Source organism: Thunnus thynnus, chromosome 23, assembly GCF_963924715.1.
Source record: "Thunnus thynnus chromosome 23, fThuThy2.1, whole genome shotgun sequence".
Classification (NCBI taxonomy): Eukaryota; Metazoa; Chordata; class Actinopteri; order Scombriformes; family Scombridae; genus Thunnus; species Thunnus thynnus.
In genome coordinates this window covers 23,826,293-23,845,935 of record NC_089539.1, presented here as the reverse complement: position 1 = coordinate 23,845,935, position 19,643 = coordinate 23,826,293, and the positions used below count along the sequence as shown (strand labels likewise).

Sequence of the window (19,643 nt, the reverse complement as noted above, 5' to 3'; positions counted from 1 at the left end):
CCTTGATTCTGTGGCCTAATTTGTGTAAATGTTTTGAGAATCCTGCAGTCAGTGGTTCATCAAGAGCATCCAATTATGCACCAACCTTCAGTTATATCATCAAGGGCCATGGCGACATTTTCAATGTCCCATTGTCGAGTCAGTCAGTGTTTTTTATTTCAAAAAGTGCAGTTTTTGGTGATTCAGCAGCAACAGACACTATATTCATTATGTCAGTTACGTTTACAAAACATAAAAATACGACAGTCATCACATGAAGACAAAAAATGTTCATAAAGTCTAGTCAGTAATCTTGAGCACCAATAAAAAGTCATCATAGTTGAGTGCTACAGTTCTTCTAATGGCCACTAGATGGTATCCAATAAAATGTTGACTCTACAGAGTTGAGTGGAAAAAAACCCACAGCTTTTCTCCAGAAATGCAAAGTCAACACATTTTTTCCACAAGTTCAGCTATCAGTAGCTTATTTCACTTCTTCTTATGTGCGTTGTTCTTCTTCCATAAAGAAAATATTAAGGCGTAAGGAGGGGTATGCTTACATTTGTCTTGAATGGCAAGTGTCTCAGCCTAGCACACGCAGCTGTGGTGATTGTTCCTTGCTCTTCTTACCTCCTTTGCCCAAATTATGATTTTTTTGATCATGAAAGTTCATTCTGGGGATACTTTCTATGTTTTTGTATTCTTTTGTTTACCATTTTAGTGCAGTAGTAAACCCAAACTCAAGGCTTTAAAACATCCCTGGTTGCCATATCTAGCTTTCCAAGCATTTATTGGCTAAGAACAACAAAATTAAGTAGCTTGGAGCTTTTCTCTTCAGTTAAAGTGGTGGCTTCTCTTGTTGGGTAAGGTGGTTACCAGCTTGGAGATTGGCCTCTGTTTGATTTACCCCTGTCTGATTGGGCAGTGTTATGTTACTGTGTGACTGTTCTGATTTTTTTTCCAAGCTCTGCAATTGGGTGTTGGAATTTGTGGTCTCATCAGTACTGCTGGTTTCTTCTTTCTCACCATCTTCAGTCCCTGCCGTACCCTGAAATTCCTGGTCATAGTTGGGGTCAGGGAGTTGCAGAGTGTCAGTTTGTGGACCAGGCGAGCGCCGGGACTGGAATCGAGCCATGCCTCGTCTACGCTTCCCCAAAGCGTTGGGGCTCGGCAGGCTGCGAACTGAGGCATTCGACGACTGCCTGGAGAACTGGAGGGAGAACTGGCGTCCCCGTGGTCGGGTTGGTGGGCGGTTCTGGACATTGACTGTTGTCCATCGAAATTCCTTGGGTCCCAGCTGAGTTGGGGAACTACAAACTAAAGAGCCAGATCTGGGAATACAAAGGACAGCTCAGAACAGGCAGGGAAATCAAAGGAATGGGTGGACAAAAGTGCAAAATTTAAAAAAGAAATGAGAGGTCAAACATATCATGATAACAGTGCCATAATGTCATTATATGGTGCTGATAAAGTTATCTTCAGGCCAGGTAAAAACAAAATGAGTAAAACAAGGGGGGCATGCTAGGAAAGGAATGTCAGTCTGCTAGGAAATAAAACAAAAAGGAGTGGTCAGTTTAAGTCATGACAAACCAATGAATCACCTTGGGGTGTCCAAGCCTGGTGTCTCCTCAGTCGGGGACAGATCCAGCCCATTATGATGTTTTGCTGCTACACCATCGCCAGAAGAATCCACATTGTGAGAGACATCACTGAACAAAGGTGGACTGACAACCAGCTGGGGGAAAACAGCAGACGGTGAGGTTTCAGGGGAGGGTGGGTTGCTGCTGACTTCCCTCAGAGTGGACAGGGAGTCCACGACAGGTGGGGGCATGACCAAGAAGGAGGATGGAGCCATGTCCTCTCGACCCGGATTGATCCTGGATTGTCTGACAAACAATGAAATGGGCATCAGAAAGGGTAAACTTAAAGGACATCCCTATCTTTGGAATTAATGTCTGATGATTTAACTGTTGAAGTGAGATGTATCAACCATTACACACATTCAGTCACCTAGTAATGTCGCCTGGTAATATACCAGTTAACCAAAATCACTGAAAATGCTACTCATAGTACTTTAAATGTAGATTACATATTACATACCTGAAGTCTGGGAAGAAGCTGCCTGTTGCATCGCTGCTGTGTCGTTTGAAGATGGGTCGAGGAGGTTGGAGTTCAGGAGGCTCCTGAACACTCAACAGCCGGCGGACTCGACCTAAAACCTGCAAACATTAAAAAATATGGTTGCAGAAAAAAATCAGGGACTTAACTGAAAGAAATTAGGGTCATGTGAGGGAAACAATTCTTAAGAAAATGACAAAATTCGGACAATTTGTACATGTATTGTATCAAAGCCACAAAATTCTCTAAATTTTGTTATTTCAACTATAACTGTAATGTCTAGAAATGTTTAACATGCATCTAGATCCTAACGTGCGTCAAAAGACAACTAGTGTCAATCACTCTGAAGGCCATGAATTTTATGCCATCTATTTGTGTAAACCATCTAAATTTGGTCACAAATTTGGTTAATAGAAAAATTACAGTAAGGCATATAAAACACTTCTTTGGGGGATTCATGGTAATATTTTATGTACCACTTAATTAATTTTGTTGGAGAAAATATTTGTTTAGTTGAAAAAACTATTTCACTTTTAGGCCTCACAGTTCAGGAGTTGCTACCCAAGATGTAACATGTTTTATAAATGGCCACTGGTTGGCACCATCTGCACCAAAACTAACTAGTTCCTGTTTGGCCCATTGCTTAACTTTCCATCAATTTCCAGTAAAATCAGTTGAGCAGATTTGAAGCTATCCTGTTCATGAACAAACAACCATAGAAGACTGAAAACATAACATCTTGTAATAAAAAATTACTGATTCTTGGCGCCGAGTCAGAACAGAGTCCTGTTGCCGTGGGCGATTGTCAGTAACGTCAGCTTCATCAATCTGGAGGATGTCGGAGAGTCTGGAGGCGGAGAAAAGTGAGTAGGATGGTTAATGCAGATCCAAAGTGCTCTATTAGAAAATTTTAAATTATACTCGGGCGGAAACAACAGTTAAATCCTCATAATAATGATAAAGTGCACCCTCTAGGAGATTCTCATTTCAATAATAATAACAATTATTATACATTTTATTTATAGGGTGCTTTACACCCAGAGACACATTACACAACAAGTTAAATACAGTTTTAATACAACTGTTCTAACCAATTATGCTGCTGTAAAAGTTTACCCCGAAACAAAACAGAAGTAAAAATACTAACTAGCTCCATGCTTACTGTAATAACTACCATAAGAACCAAACCAATCAGCATGCTCAGGTGAAATTAGCCATTGTGTAATGTGTGAAGTATAGAAGTGTATGTGCTGACCCCATGTCACTGGTGGAACCGAGGAAAGAAGGGATGCAGTAGTCGGCAGCAGCCAGCGTGTATGGCGGACGCGCCTCACTGACGTTCCAATACATGTCTTTGGTCATATGAGGCAGATTCATATGCATCTCATCCACAGCCAGAAGAGACACCTGGAGGGACAGGTAAACAGGAAGGGATTGAAATGGAAAGTGTCCGGTGTGGTGTCTGTTTTCAATGAAGGTTCAACGAGAGGTCCTCATAACACTCAGGGACTTGTATTATTGTTTCCAATAGCAAAGTAGCTAAAACCAGACACTGGTGTTCAAAATATATACATAAAAGACTATCATGTAGACTGATAATCTGACTGAATTTCCATTTGCCAATTAACAGCAAGTGACGTATCCATCATAAATTTAACGTGGAAGCTGCGGTAGCTTTTGGTGTGAGCAGTTAACTTAATGGTTTTAATTTTTCTTTTCATGGGCTTGTGTACCATATTAATTTACAATTATCTTTAACAGCTAATAAACACGATTTAGTATAATTAAATAACACACTACCACACCTTGCCATTATGCTTTTAAAAATGTACGTTACATACCTGGTACTCCCACAATAGCTGCCACCCTCTGCCAAGCTGCATTTTTTTTTGTTAATGTCACGGTAAATGAAAAGGGTAGGGTTAAATAGCACAGGGAACTGGCAAATGGCAAGAATCAATTTTTCTTCCATTTTTTAGACAGATTGGAACAGGAATTTGGAATTGGGGAGAGAGAAGGGGGGTGAAAATGGTGAAACAAAAACATGATTGGTTGACGCTTCACCGTGTCATTGGAGCACTGAAAAAAATTGAGGCCAGCTCAACTTTGATTTGTGAGTGTCAGGTGTCAGCTTGTAGCTTCATGTCACTGACTTCCATTGAAAATGACTTTTAGCCTGCTGCTTTGTCGCCAGGTAGTCTGAACACACAGTCAGAGACAGATAAGACGTTTAAAATTAATGTTATTGGCTGCTGACCTGAAGATTCCTGTCAATGATCCAGTTAGCTTCAAAGTCATCATCGTCCTCTCCGAATGGGTTAATCAGCTGCTCCGCTACCTAAGCAAAAACACATAAATCACATCCAGACACACAATGTAAAGATGTAATGTTAAACATTCCTCTGAAAATGTTCCTTGGACTTTCCCATATTTGAGTTTGGCTCAGGATTCTTGTTTCGCTTGATGAAAGTCAGTCTTAAGACCTATGGGTCCCATTTCAACAAAATCTACAGAGCACATTCATGCTTCTCAGAGGACGTACCATTTTTAATTTAACAACCCCAGGCCATTTTTCCTGGCACCACGCCCAGGAAAAACCTTAAACCTTTAGTCCCACTACATGTTAGGCTCTTTTGCAGCTCATAAAGTGTTTTGGCATATCCACTCAGTAAGTTATTAATAACTTTATATAGTGTGTTATTAATATAACAGAAAAGGTCAAGAGATGAACAGCAGATCAACCTTAGTCCTCTTTATGTCTCAGTCAGGCAGAAAACAGGATAGGATAGACTTTCAGATGTGTGATATACTGATTTTTTTTGTTGGCTTCTTTTGCTTCTTGTAACAACACTCAACAATTATGGTGAATGTATTGAATAGCTACATTTCAGTCAAGCAAACTTCATCAGGTATATATAACAAATTGGACTATATTCTCCTACGCACCTATCTGAATACAGGAGAGCAAAAATCACTTTGCTTGTATGACTAGCTTCCTTTGCTTACAAGGAATCCCAAGATGGAACCTGTCAACACAGACAGTTTTTGTTAAACATTAACTTCAACAGTTTTAATCTTAGTGTCCTTAAATGCAACACCGCAATCTAATGGTGGCCAGAAACTGTTATTATTATTACTGTTACTTTGGATAGAAAATTAAAGTGATTTGAAATTTGACACAACTTAAAGCTTCCTTGTAGTTTTTGACCTTTAGCAAACCTATGGAATGGTTGTTTATGAGTAGGTCCACGACAACACACACAACACACCCCTGCCAGTGGTTTCACACTATTCCACTGATCTACAGGAGGCTTTAATGCACCAAGAAAAGCAGTGATGTTCCAACAAAGGCAGAGAAGAAGAAGAAGACTGCAAGGCTAATAAACATGGATGTGAAGAGTTTAGGATTTAAAATACATTAAAAATCAACTTTGCAAATGTAAGGAAAGAAATGCATTCAACACATGAATTGTGGTTTAGAAATAAAGTTTTTATTATTATTATTCAATACTTGAGTTAGACTAGAGAATACTCACAATTCATTTTGGTGAGTAACACTCAGTTTAAACAATTTTTAATTAATTTTGTTAGAAAACTCCACAGGGCCCCTTTAAGTCAATGGACTAAAACATTAAACACCACCAATGCATGTGCTACATAAGGCTGGTGATATTCTATATTTTTCTTATTGTTGTCATATCCCATGAAAAACCCAACACCAACAATGAACTGATCTAACAAGTATTATATGTGCATCTCAGAGCTCTATTGTTGTCCAAAAATAAAAAGATTAAAAACACATCAGTGAGCCACATTGTTGCACTGAGTGACCAGAAATACTCACTAGAGCACCACATTGGTATGCATTCACTGCTGAAAATAGTCCCTAACAAATGCTCTATTTCCACCTGTTTGAGTAACATTTGATAAAAACTACAGTGGCCAGCTGTTTAAGTAAATTACTGAGCCTTTTTAAAAATGAAACTAGATATTTGTGAGCTGTTTTTAAAGATTTATATCTTCAAGAAACCAATCAGCTTGAAGCTCAGAGCCACAGACAGAGTAGGGAAGTCAAAAAGTATTGTATGTTGGTCTTTTCATGGGATTTGTTGAAACTAATAAAAAATAAAGAATATCACCAGCCTCATCCTTAAAATAAAGGTCTACTGCACCTTCAGCCAGCCGGAGTAGAAGAAGAACTGCAGCAGTGTAAAGACCGGGACGTAGAGGTCGAGGTCATGACCCTGGTAACCCTGGGTGGGGTCAAGGAACTGTCGACCAATCAGACAAGCGATGAAGAACGTGTAGACGGCTAAAGTGACGACCTGCAAAGAGAGAGACAGCGATAAAGATTGTACTTTACATCCCTCTTTCTCTCTCTCTCTCTCTCTCTCTCTCTCTCTCTGGGAGATTTAGAGCACTGATTTGATTAAAGTAACGAGGGAATATGATTGATGTGATGACTGATGTGATTCGATGAGCTACATCCGTTTTAAAGATGGTATTGTGACAGATATAAGACAGACCTGTGTGTAGACCAGCGGGATGCCCACCCAGTCGTAGCCGAAAAGAGTTGCACACCAAGTCCTGAACAGATTCATCTCCTGCAGAAACACAGACACAGATTTAATGTTTTCCAGTTTTGCACCAGCTGCCCAAGCCCAAATTTCTCCAATCTTAACTGGCTGATTGGAAGAGGACTCTTGCCCAGCCTTTAGGGAGAAAGCTAAGTGTCACATTACCTACATGTCTGGTTTGTGTGGTCACAGACTAATAGGGGTTCAGGCGCTCAAGTGGTTTTGAAGGCTTTTGCCCAAATGGGAAAATGTCCTGCTTCATTTTTGTGCTAATGTAACACCAGAGGGGCAGTTGAGGCCAAAGTCCACTTCTAGTCTGCCACCTAAGTGCCCCCCAAATTGCCTTTTGGGTGCCCTAAATTCAAGTTGGGGTGACCTTAGGGCAAAAATGAAATTAATCAGTATTTTGTTGCCTTGGGTTGCTCTGCATGGTTATTTAAACAGAGCAGTGGATATTGTTGCTGTATTTTTGCATAAATGCTTTGCTGTTTCCTGTCTTGAGAATGCTTATTTTGTCACTTTTGTTGTTTTTATAACACTTTGTTGTCTATTGTCTGCAAATCCTAACCTGTCACTAGACTGGTTTCAGAACATCTCACCAAAAGACTGCTGTTGAGAATTGTTATTATTTTTTTATTAAATAAAATAAAATAAAAAAATAAAAAAAATGAAGTGAAATGAAAACCCTCCTTTTAACGCTTTACTTGGAAGAGTTGAACAGCACTCTATTCATAGTAATCTGTTCTCAGTCATTGTGCTCATTGTTGTACCTACATATCTTCATACTGAGTAAATATAAATAACATAAAGGTATGATTATTGTAACATAAAAAAGAAGAAATATAAGAATATATACATATGCAAATGGTACATTAGTTTTTTGTGTTTGTTACAGTTTTTCTCCCATTAAATACATTTACTAGCTAGTTAGCATTTAAAACACCATAAAAACATGTTATTGTTCATTTTTCCAGGAACATATTTCCTTATTCTCTATAACATATTCTCTAAGTTTTTTGTTTGTTTTGTTGAGCATCTTTTTAACTTGAAAAGTAAATTGTTTCCCACCCTCTATCTATAATTGAATTTTGACAGGAGATAAAACATCTAGTGTAATCCTATGTGTCACATTGAGAATGTTCTGCAGGTCGATGCTGTCTTGGATGCGTCCTTCCTGCCGAGCTTTAGACGCCAGGTTGGAGAACCAGACAACAGGAATCCAGTACTTCAGATGAGGAGAGCGGATGTTCTCAAACACCTTCCTCTCCTCTGGAGTCATAAAACCTAAAAAGAGGCAAACAGACAGACAGATTATTCAAAACCAGCGGCATGTATACCCTGTTATCCCTCCTGAATGCTTGAGAGTTGTAGTTTAGAAGCAGTTTTGTAGTTTATATGAACCTATTTTTAGCCATGTTAGCATCATGGCGGTTGGTCCACCACTTTGGTTCAGATGAAATATCTAAAAAACTATTGGATGGATTGCCATGAGATTTGATACAGACATTCATGTTCCCCAGAGGATAAATCCTACAGACTTTGTGAGCCTCTGACTTTTCCTCTAGTGCCTCCATGAGGTTGGCATGTGGTTTTGAGTTAACATGGTGAACATTACACCTGCTAAACATCAGCATGTTAGTAAGGTGACGTTAGCATCCAATACACAGCCTCACAGAGCTGCAAGCATGGCTGAAGACCCTTGTTAATAACATTTATGCCTTGTATTTTTTAGCAAAAGCTAAATAATGTATTTAAAGTCTGTGATTGACTAGAGTAGTTTTAATTTAATTTCAAAAGCTGTAATGTAAAAAACAACATTGCCTCATGAGTTAAGTATTACTGTGTCAGACAACTCAAGGTCCGTTTGATATTCCCAGTGCTCAATTATACACATTTCGAATGGATTCTGCTTGAAATGTCACATAATATTCATATTTATTTGTGATAAAAACATTACTGAGCATTTCTAAATCAATCCAACATCTCATTAAGGAATTTGAAGCTGTGATTTAAACTAAAAATTGCACCAATCCTTGACCAGAATCTAAGGAGTCAAGGATTGTCATTGATGGATTTCACATCTATAGTTCTAACTATTTGTCTCAAGATGCGTTTTTTCTTCATGAATATAAATTAATTTTAATGTAGTCCCACATCTGGCTTTGAGAGACTAATTCTAATAGATGAAAATGGAAATTTGCCATCAATTTGATATTCTGGTGCACAAGGGGAAATTATGACCTGGATCTGGCATAAAAGGAAAGGTCAGCGGTTCACCAAAGTGTATGATTATTAACAGCAAGTTTAATGAAAATCTGGCTCGTAGTTGTTGAAATATTTCTTGGACTTGAGTGTTAGTCAGACCGACAGACCAACCAACCCACCAGACAAAAATGTGAATTATATTGTAGTCTGAGGGCTTTAACCTAACAAAGCATGAGGGATCGGACACAAGGGTCATCACCATCAGCTCTCTGAGTCCTGCTGTAATTGGTTGATAACGAGCCAATCCCTGGGGTCACATCAGACGGTTACAGGAAGGAAGAAGAACAGCCGGGAAGGAGCTGAACCCCGTCTGACTTCTATCATTTCAGACACACTGACACAGCATGGACAGTTCAGTTACACATATATACACACCATACATAAATATATACTGTAAATATATATGTACTGTAAACTATGGTACTGTACTTGGACAGCAGAATTTATTGCGTTTTATCAAAACCTGGTTTCCCTGGCAGTATTTCAGACAGTTGGAATGGTTGGAGGGAGGGACGAGGTCCTCATAAGAGGAGAGGTTGTTTCACCCTTCAATCATCTTTGTAAACTCATTTTTACCTATTTAAATCTCAAAACAAAGCTGTTCTCACACTGAGACACTCAGACTCTCACCCGCTTCAACCACATGGTCCACAGTCGGGAAGCGTTTACAGACCGCAGTGCTGACGGAGCGGAAAATGAGGAGCGACGTCAGGTTGACATAACGTACAAGGGTCCGACGCAGCAGGCGACCATATTCATCTTTACCCTGAACACAGCTGGAGGAAGCAGAAAAAACATAAAGACATAAACAACATGGCATAGTGTGCATTGTGTATCCACTGACTCTGTCTGTTTGTGTAAATATAGGCTACCTGGAGATGAGGAACATGAGTCTGTCAGTCCAGGGCAGGTTAACAAACTGATTCCACCATCGATTCACCACCAGAGTCACATAAAAACCTAAAAAAAAAACACAGAGACAATGATAATTTCACTTTAGTTCATATAAATAAAACTCTCTCAGCAGCTTCCCCCTATGTTAATATTTGCTGTGTGTGCATATATGATGTTTCTTTAAGGTGTATTCAATGTCCATTTACCATAATGTGTAATACTAATGGAATAATACATTTTTACTATTATTTTTGGGAGAGCATTTTTATAACTTCAGTAGACAACAATAGTAAAAAGATGACAGGAAATGAGGGAAAGAGAGGGAAGCCACTGGGGGACCCCAATAAATGGAATAATAATACTTAGAGAGTAATCTAACCAAAAATCTGACCTCCAGTGATTTAACTTCTACTTTCCTCAAGTGACAAAAGACCATGAAGGGCAGTGAAACATCACTTTGCAGCACTGCGGTGCAGTGTGTAGAATTTAGTGGCATCTAGTGGAGCAGACTTGGCAGAAATGGAATCTAATATTCATATGTATGTTTTAATTAGTGTATAATCACCTGAAAATAAGAATTGTTGTGTTTTTATTAGCTTAGAATGAGCCCTTTATATCTACATAGGGAGTGGGTCCTCTTCCATGGAGCCTACCTTGTTGCACGGCCATGTTTCTACAGTAGCCCAGAATGGACAAACCAAACACTGGCTCTAGAGAGGGCTTTTTGCATTTTCGCGACTTTCATGGCCACCATAGGTTCTCCTACACGCTTGGAAGGGGAGCAGAGGGGTATTCAGTATGTTGCAATCTGCAATCTCACCACTAGATGCCCCTTAATCCTACACACTGGTCCTTCACGTTACCCTTTAATAAAAATAATAATGATCCAACAACAATTTTAATATTATATATTTGTGTTTGTGTTTGACACAAACACAACATCAATACTGATATAGCGACACTTTGAGCCAAATGTTAATGTAATTACAATACTAACATGCTATTGTTTAGCAGGTATATGTTTACCAGGGTGTTAGCCTGTTAGCATGCTGACATTTGCTTAATAGCGCTAAAGACACAAGTACACAACTGTAGCTGATACAATATCTGCGATAACCCAATAACAGCTAATTATGGCCTGTTTTTAGCATGTATCTGATATTTTTAGCATGGGTTTAGCACAAGTGTAGTGCATGTGTAGCATGTGTTCAGCGCGTTAAACGTGTCTTTAGCATGGTAACCGCATGTTTAGCACATTGTTAGCATGTCCTCCTAAGAGAAACAACACAATAGGTCGTAATGACAGTCACCCAAAAACGACATTGTTACATTTTGAGTGACAGATGCCATCTAGCGGCCATAGAAATTGTGACCCGGAGCAGTGGTGCAGTTCAGATGACGTATATAGATTTCCTCATTCAGAGGAGGAGGGGTGGATGGAGGCATTAGCGCAACAGTGGACTTTGTCACAGGAGACCGCTGTTCATCTCCTGTCTCCAGCTGCAAGTTGGGACAGTTTTTTAAAAAGCGTAACAATGATCGTCCCCTAACCTTAACCTTGTGGTTATTATTGTTGCCATGACAACAAAGGCGACCCAACTTTAAGGAAGTAGTAACTTTAACAAAGGTCACGTTTCTCTAACCTTAACAAAGTGATCATTTTAATCCAAACTGTGATCTTTCCCTAAATCTAACCAGACCTCAACCACAGCGTTGTCACAACATAAAACATCATTATGTTTAACATTGATGTGTAACAGTGTAACACTCCTATGTGTTGATCTGGTCACATGGTCAAAACACGTATCTGTTTAATTTGAAAGACCTGTACATTTAGCATAGTTTTTGTTAGCATAACCAGTGTGTCCTTATACTTATCCATAACAAATGATTATATTTGGAAGCAGCTCATCCAATAAAGATATTATTATTATTTAGATATTATTACTTGACGTACAGTACGTATTTTTATGGATATTTATGTATTTTTATGGACATTATTCTTGTTTTTATGTTGAAGAAACACTGAACTGTGGACTGAGCATGAGGATGTTTTCAGTTGAAAGTATATTGAGGGAATGTGTAGCACCCTGGGAATATACACATACTGTGTGTTCCCTGACTGAGTGTGAATCAGGCTGGAGAGCTACTCAAACACTCATCCTGCTTTTAGCCTTTCTCTGCTCTTTAATGATCTGTTTCCATTAGCAGCCTGCTAATGAGGCAACTGAACTCTCCATCTGTCTCTGCAGCTCTCTCCTCAAACGGGAAGCAGGGTCACAGCTGGGGTTTTTGGTCAGATTTTTATCTCATATCGATTCAGTACTTTGATTTGATTTTAATGGTAACACTTTATTTACAGGTCCTGTAATTTTATACAAATTTCCTGGATATTTTCTGCGTAATTTTCAGGTATTTTACAATTACAGTTTACAGTTTTTGAGGACATTTTACAGAAAGGGTGGTGCAATTTGGTTCAAATTATAAAAAAAAATTGAAAAAGTGTTACGTTGATTTAGTAGTTGTTTTTTTTTTTGAAAGAAACAACATAAAACTACTCACTGAAAAGTTTTGTTTTTCTGTCTGTTAAAGAATCGTTAAGAATCAAATTTATTATGATATTTTGCGTATTAAGAACTAAATTTGAATCCAAATATAATGAGTTGGTACTGCTAAGCCAACTTACAACTTTTTCCATTTTTAAAAAATATTTTGTACTAAGTTGCACCACCCTGTCTGTAAAATGTCCTTAAAATTAACTATTAAATACCGACAAATCTCTCAAAAAATTTCCACAAAATTACTGTGTACTAATAAAGCATCATCAACTTAATTTTTTATTATTATTAAATAAATAAATATTTTGTAGTTTTTGGTAGCCTACGGTCCAAGTTATAGTACATTTAAACATTCATTTGTCAGTCAGTCAGTGTGGATTAGTGTTGAGCCCTGTTCTCAGAGGACCAATATTAGCCGGGTTCCTCATGTGATTACAGTATTAATAACAACAGACATCAACTGTGTTCTTTGATCCCATGTGAATCTGACAGGTCTGTAAGCTGTAAACAGGAGGTCATTGAAAGAGTGAAATCTGGAACGATAATGAGATGGATAACGATGACATTATCTTTCAGGAGCCTTATTATAACATTTCAGTTGTATCCAGATATAATCTTCAGGATGTGGTCAGTAAATTAGTTAAGGTCTTTACTATGTATATGAAACATAAAACCATTTGCTGACAGGTGTCTGTTAAAATTTTATATGAGGACATGTCAAACAAATTTAACTAAAACATAGTTGCGCTGTTCTAAATAACTGCTTAAGTTCATCTTGCATGACAATCAACATCATATCATACGTTACAAAGACTAAAAAACATTTTACACTGTGTTAGACGCAAATTTGTAAAAAAAGAAAGGAATCAATTGCTAAAAATTATTTAGAATAATCTAAAATAACTTAAGAGCAATTAAAGAAGTGAATTGCCTACTATTCATTGTAACATATGATAGTCTCAAGAAATAAGGTGGTGAAGGTGAGCTGCAACATTATTTCTTCGTTTAATGCTGCAGCTATTTCCCAAAAACATTATAGCACAACTGTTGCATGAAAGCAGTGTCAAACCTGGAGTTGTGGTGACTGCAACTACATCACATCAGATTTTCTAATAGCAAGGGGAACCTCACAACCATGTTTTTTTTTAGTCTACGTCTATAAGCTATTTGCACAATGCCACTACATGGCAAAAACAAACTGACAGCGTGCCACGTACATAAATTAGGCATCATGTATCCAACGATATAGCAAAGTGTGAGATTAACCAAGTTTAGCTTCACTTATAAACTATCATTACATTCACAATCCCTCCACCAGCAGGTTCAATATCAAAATCACTTCTCCCATCAAAAAGCAAAATTTATACAAAAAGCACATTAGTACGATTTACATGTATCAGCACATCTTCAAGGTTTAAAACAATAAGAAACATCCACTGAGCTTCAATGTGTCGTTTCCATTTGCTTCCAGACTTTAACAGAATTCAATGAAAATCAGAGAGGAGTCACAGAAATGTAGCTGCAGGATTTTAGTGAAATAAACTCTGGCGATATTTGCACATTACAGTACGCACAGAACCAACTGCTTACTGTAGGTTCAACACTGGTTTAAATCTGAAGACATGTATCACAAAAGTAATAGAAATGTCCCCAGACAGTGTGGATACTGTATTTAACTGAGCTTAGAATGTAAATTAATGTTATTTTTCTGCTAACTGCAGAGCTGAAGTTTCATCCCATAGCAAGAACATCTCACTGTGTGTTTAAATCTGTCTCTGAAAGATCTGATACGTTTACAGACACACATACATAATTTGGCAGAGTGGGTCGTTGGAAGGGAAACAGTAGCTAACTCAGACCAACAAAGCTCCGATACAGGTTTAAACTCTACATTAACATCTAAAAACTTATGTTCACATAAAAAGGTGTCAATGCATGTTACAGATCCATGACTTACACACACTCATGTATATGACTGATGTGCAAAAACTATCCTTCAAGGCTTAAAATATTATAGTTAGTTACTAAAATTTATACAACATAGCTTGAAAACAAGTCGTTAATGAAGACATTTTCAGGACCAACCAGCAGACCTTCTGCACAGGCCCCAAACAATCACACATAGCAGACAAGCAGCAGCAACAGGGTCCAATCCAGAAAGCAGGTTCAACAAACTCTGAGTCTAACTTGAACTCTGAGTTGAGGCGACGAGGTGAAAATACAGTAGATTTTAAATGTTCAGACGTCTATTTGTATCTTGGCTCAACAGCATTCAGTGGTGCTGTTCGATCCTGCTGACTCAGAAATATTAACATATAATCTCCAATATTATAGGAATGATGTTCCATCAATGCAACCGATCACATCATGAGTGATAGAGATAATTCTACATGTCTAAAGCTTCATACCGATTTTTTACATTTAAACTGAGATTACACAATATGTGCAATAACGATTTCAGTGCAAGAGTTGCTCTAACAAACTGATAGCTGTCCTGTGTGCAAACAGTGTTATAACATAAGAACATGCAGAGGTTTTATTCTGAGCTGTGGCTGAATTCACACTGTGTAACAGTTCAAAGAAATAACTGTGCATAAAAACTTTAGAAAGTCCTGAGTAACACTAATAACCAACCAGGATTTAGATTCTGACGGACAGTAAACCCCTGCTTATTAAAGTGCTTTGATACGGACTGAACAAATGACTCTGCAAGAGGAGGAGACAGAAAGAAACTCAGGGTTTGTTGAAGAAAACCTGCCACTGGCTCCGTTATGCTGTGGGGGGCATTTTGCTGGCATGGTTTGGGTCCACTTGTCCCCTTAGAGGGAAGGGTCAGTGCAAATCAACACAAAGTTGTTCTGAGTGATCACCTTTATCCTATGATGAAACACTGATTGTTAGTCTGACGTGTTAGACAGCAACATGATCAAAACACCATATGAGGGAATATCTTTTTGAAGAATGGTGTTCATCCCTCCAGAAGAGTTCCAGAGACTGTAGAATCAATGCAAAGACTGAGGAACATCATGTAAAAACCCAGAGTTTCCCTCATCTCAGGGTTAACAAACTCAGAGTTTTCACTAAACCCACTTTCTGGAATACATCCAGGTGATTTAACAACCAGCAAACAACCTATCAAAGCCCTGGCGTGCAACAGCCATAGGCTGTAAAAATATGGATGTAGTCACCGTGATGTCACCCGTTGGTTTCTAGAGAGTGGTTTTGAAGCTCAGAGTGGGCCGCCATCTTGGCAGTGCCTGACTCCGCCTAACTCCCGGCTAATCCAAAATGGGCAAAGATGTGGAGCTGAGGTGGGCTGAATAAAGCCTGGTTGATGAAACAAGCCACCTAGCGTCTAGCAACCTGTCACTCAAAGAGGCCATGTCCTTAATTGAACATGGAAACTAGCTATAGCTATAGAGACCAAAACCGTTTTTTGTACCAGGCTGTAAAGACGTTTATTTCTGCTGTAAAGTTGGGCACTTTAACATGGCGGTCTATGGGGATTGACTCACTTTTGGCACCTCCACATTGGCTTAATTTTTCAACCCCAGAGGTTGCTGCTTGGCAACAACACAACTGTTTCAGCGTCCAGAAACAGCGCAAAATAAGAGCTACAAACCATCAGCAACAACACAGCAAAGAGTTAAATAACTGTTACACACAGGGAGTGACGGCGGGACATTTAACCAGCACGTGAGCAAAGAGACAAAGATACAGACAGACACAAAGAGAGAGAGAGGCTGTATCTGACTCACGTTTTTGAAGTCCATCCTCTGTCTTTCACAGAAATGAAGCAGCATTGACTTACCTGCTCTTGCTCCTGCTCCTGTGCTGGTCTTTTTTTTTTAATGTCCATTTCGGTTACCGCCAAAAAAAACTTGAGTCAAGTGCGACACTTCCCAACACTTGAGCATCACAGTTGACAGCCTGTCACAGGTCAAAAATTATATCAATCACCTCTACAAACTAGTTCTGTTCTAGCGTAACCCGGCCCCAACACTGGTCCTGTGAGAGTACAGCTTCAGTCAGTAAACAGACGTACCCAGTACGAAGGTGACAGGGATCTGCTCAGCATATTTGTCACAGTACATGGAAAGTTTCTCGAACAGTCTCTTCTGAGGGTCGGTGAGGACGAGCCTGGAGAACAGAGGACATTTTTGTCAAAACCAAAAACTCATCACGAACCAACTGAAAAAGTCTTCAATGTTAGTTTTTCTGCAGTCAATTAGAGGCCTTTTGAATCATCAGTAAACCACCTCAGACGTGCTGAGGCCAGTGCTGAACTGCAGTTCATCTAATTGCCACTAGATGGTGCTCTAAGGAAACTCTGACTGTATTGAAGTGAATTGGAAAAACCCCAAACGTCTCTCAAGAAATATGAAGTCAGTACATTCAGTTAATTTCTAACGTAAATACTCATGACCATTTTTATATTAAGGCCTTAAGATGGGTGTCTCTTGGTACTTAAACTGCTTTCATATCTTACTCTTTAACTGACATTTCCCCCATCGTTTTGGCAGCCAAAAAACACAATCACCGTAGTTACGCATGTAAACAGACTTGAAGCCTTCCAGACACGTTGATGTGTATAAATGAAACACAAGCTGTTAGAGTGAAAACCCACTGGAAGCGAAAAAATCGTGTAACATCGTCATCATCACTATGGGCGTGTCAACACCGGCTGATAAGGATGCAGATATATTTGAGTCAAATTCTCAACAAGGAAGGGCCACTGTGTGTTTTCCTGGTAAAATTTGAGTTTTGGCGGATTCAACACAGGTTATATATGTTTGGAATCAGCTGCGTTTGACTCACCATCTGTATCACCATCGATCACCAGAAGAAAACTTTGCTATTGCTCTGTTGTACCTTTGTCATTTTGTTTGTCTTCGTACTTGTAGTCTCCAAGATCTTCCTGGTCCATCACTAAGCCACTTAATCAGTTTCATCGCATCACTTCCGGACAAATTTCACCTTAATTTGCATAAAGTTTAAAACCTCTCCCTTTTCTTGTGCCGTTGGTCAGTCCTGTGTTGCCTGGAATCCTACAATGCCTCGTGAAGCAATTCGCTCATGTGCCATAGAAAATGAATGGAGGTGAATTACGGTCGCATCCGGCCGCTTTCAGTGGGTCTACACCGTTACACAACCTGGTAAGACAGCTGTACTGATTAAATTATTATTTGTTCTGTCAGATTTGCGTGAGATGGACGACTGAAAATGCTTTCAGTGTAGACACGGTGTTACTCTACTCTGACAGTTCAACTGCTTTCATTTCTTATTCTGTAACTGACATTTCACCACTTTTCGTCTTTAATGTTATGTTCAGACAGAACACAATTCCAATTGTGTAATTTGTGTGTATTTGACTGTTGGACAGTTTGTGACCACCAAAATACTCAGAAATCACAAGAAACTAGGATTCTTTCTGTTATTTCCCTTCAGTCTCTGTCCTTTTCCTTCTCGTCTTTACACGTTTTTGAAGCACATTCATACAGTGCCGTGATGCATGCAAATGTTTGGTCAAGTTTAAACATTTTCAACTCATGTGGACACGTATTCGCACTCAAATTTGTGTCTTTGTATCGACTTTGTTTGTAATTGCGCAACTTAAATGCAATTTTCAGCATTTCGGCTGCTTTCATCACTTATTTTTCAACTGTCAGTTCAACTGCTTTCAATAATTAAACCTGCGGTGCTGAACTTTTACATATAAATGAACGTCCATTACATTCAAGCCAAATGAGTTCACACAATGCTGATTAAGCCGATCAGCGGCAAATAAATCTCTCTGTGTGTCACAGTATACAGAGTTTTTAAATCTCATGTCTGGCGTGACATTTCCGCGCTGGCCGTTAATCGTGCGGCTCTTCTAGACTTTCCAAATGTTATTAGACCAGATGTATCAAATTCTGATAGTGAAACGAGCCATTTCACAGGGGTTGTGTAACACTCAAAACAATTTATCCACCATTTTACAGCAGCAACAGTAGGTTACAGCCAGTACTGGTCATTGGGCGTACTGGGACAAATCCTGGTGAGCCGGTGGACTGTCAAACCCTTTACTCTCACTGCCAGAAGGGGGAGACAAAAGTCCTGCACTCCAGCTTTAACATTTTATGACATTTTGAATTTTATACAGTGTTTACACATTCAACTTTCAGTCTAAGCAAGCACACTTAACTTTCTTTACAAAAAGTGGAGCGTTCTCTAGTGTTGTTTGGTTGTAAAGTGTCACTTTTAAAAGGTATAAATATGAACCCTTCAGGTGCTTTCATGTGCTTCTACTTCCCTATTGTGTACTGCACATACAGTCACTGTGTGTTTGTGTGTGTTTGTGTGTGTTTTTGTGTGCGTGACCTGTATATGACACTGAGCACGGTGTAGAGCAGAGCGAACACGGTGAATTCTCGGTACAACAGCTTGTAGATGCTTCCTTTCCAGCGCAGCAGCAGCCGGTGGAAACCGAAGAAAGTGGCGTTGGCCACTTTACTAGAATAAGTGACGGTCATCCTGAGACAGTCCGACCTGAGAGACAGACAGATGAATCCAAAGGGACAGACTCTGAGTTAATTAATAGTCCAGCTGTCTCTGATTACCCTGCTTTTCCTGTTATAGTCTGGATAAAATGTTATTCTCGAGGTATTTTACTCACAGAAAACTCACAGATGTCTTTGTGTTCCCTCAGCGGTGCTTTTCAACAGGCTTCTTCTTTCCTGATTTGTTTTTGCCAAATGCCAACCGACCACTGCTCCCCCTCCATCTCTCTCTCTCTCTCTCTCTCTCTCTCTCTCTCTCTCTCTCTCTCTCTCTCTCTCTCTCTCTCTCTGATGCTTGCTCGCTCCGTGTCTCTCACCATGATGCTGTCCAGTTGCCCAGTAATGCCAGGCAGCACACACACCCACAGGTCCAGAGCTATATTGATGGCGAGCTAAATGTAGTCATGTTTCAGCTGTGTGTGTGTGTGTGTATGTGTGTGTGTGTGTGTATGTATGTGTGTGTGTGTGTGTGTGGCATAGTCAGCAGTGGAGGTAAACATGTATAAACAGAAACGCTGTCAGCGACAACATGATGTCATACCAGCAAGTGAAAGTAATGACCAACCAATCAGAAAGAGGCGGTTATTAAATATGCAACCTGAATAATTTCATTTTTGTTGCAAAATTCACAAATTAAAGAACATGATTGTTTAAAAACATAACATAGAAAGACGTTTATAAAGCTCCTCAATTAGTAGAGTCAAGTAGAC

General features: G+C 39.2%; 1 protein-coding gene across 3 annotated transcripts; it reads right to left on the bottom strand.

The window, feature by feature from the left end:
* Nucleotides 1-126: 126 nt before the first annotated feature.
* Nucleotides 127-19,205, bottom strand: LOC137175864 (bestrophin-3-like). Of its 3 annotated transcripts, none has more exons than XM_067581776.1 (14): nucleotides 19,061-19,205; nucleotides 18,755-18,922; nucleotides 16,437-16,531; nucleotides 9,812-9,899; nucleotides 9,570-9,715; nucleotides 7,804-7,958; nucleotides 6,624-6,701; nucleotides 6,270-6,422; nucleotides 4,355-4,435; nucleotides 3,353-3,504; nucleotides 2,854-2,944; nucleotides 2,080-2,198; nucleotides 1,581-1,865; nucleotides 127-1,310 (listed from the first exon to the last, which is right to left on the bottom strand). In XM_067581776.1, exons 2-14 carry the CDS (start codon nucleotides 18,904-18,906, stop codon nucleotides 818-820), a joined length of 2,088 nt encoding a protein of 695 aa, XP_067437877.1. In that variant the 5' UTR covers nucleotides 18,907-18,922; nucleotides 19,061-19,205; the 3' UTR covers nucleotides 127-817. The 3 variants fall into 3 exon arrangements, with proteins under 3 accessions (XP_067437877.1, XP_067437876.1, XP_067437878.1); XM_067581775.1 differs by having other exon boundaries at nucleotides 19,050-19,197; XM_067581777.1 differs by lacking the exons at nucleotides 16,437-16,531; nucleotides 18,755-18,922; nucleotides 19,061-19,205 and adding an exon at nucleotides 16,203-16,319.
* Between the last annotated feature and the right edge of the window lie 438 nt (nucleotides 19,206-19,643).

What these genes read in the sequence shown, in the direction of transcription:
- LOC137175864 (XM_067581776.1), bottom strand. Translation starts at nt 18,906, where the DNA reads ATGACCGTCACTTATTCTAGTAAAGTGGCCAACGCCACTTTCTTCGGT. An exon ending in TCATTGACAGGAATCTTCAG is followed by an intron (nt 3,505 to 4,354) that starts GTCAGCAGCCAA and finishes CTGTCCCTCCAG; the next exon opens with GTGTCTCTTCTGGCTGTGGA. An exon ending in CCAGGCTTGGACACCCCAAG is followed by an intron (nt 1,311 to 1,580) that starts GTGATTCATTGG and finishes TTGTATTCCCAG; the next exon opens with ATCTGGCTCTTTAGTTTGTA.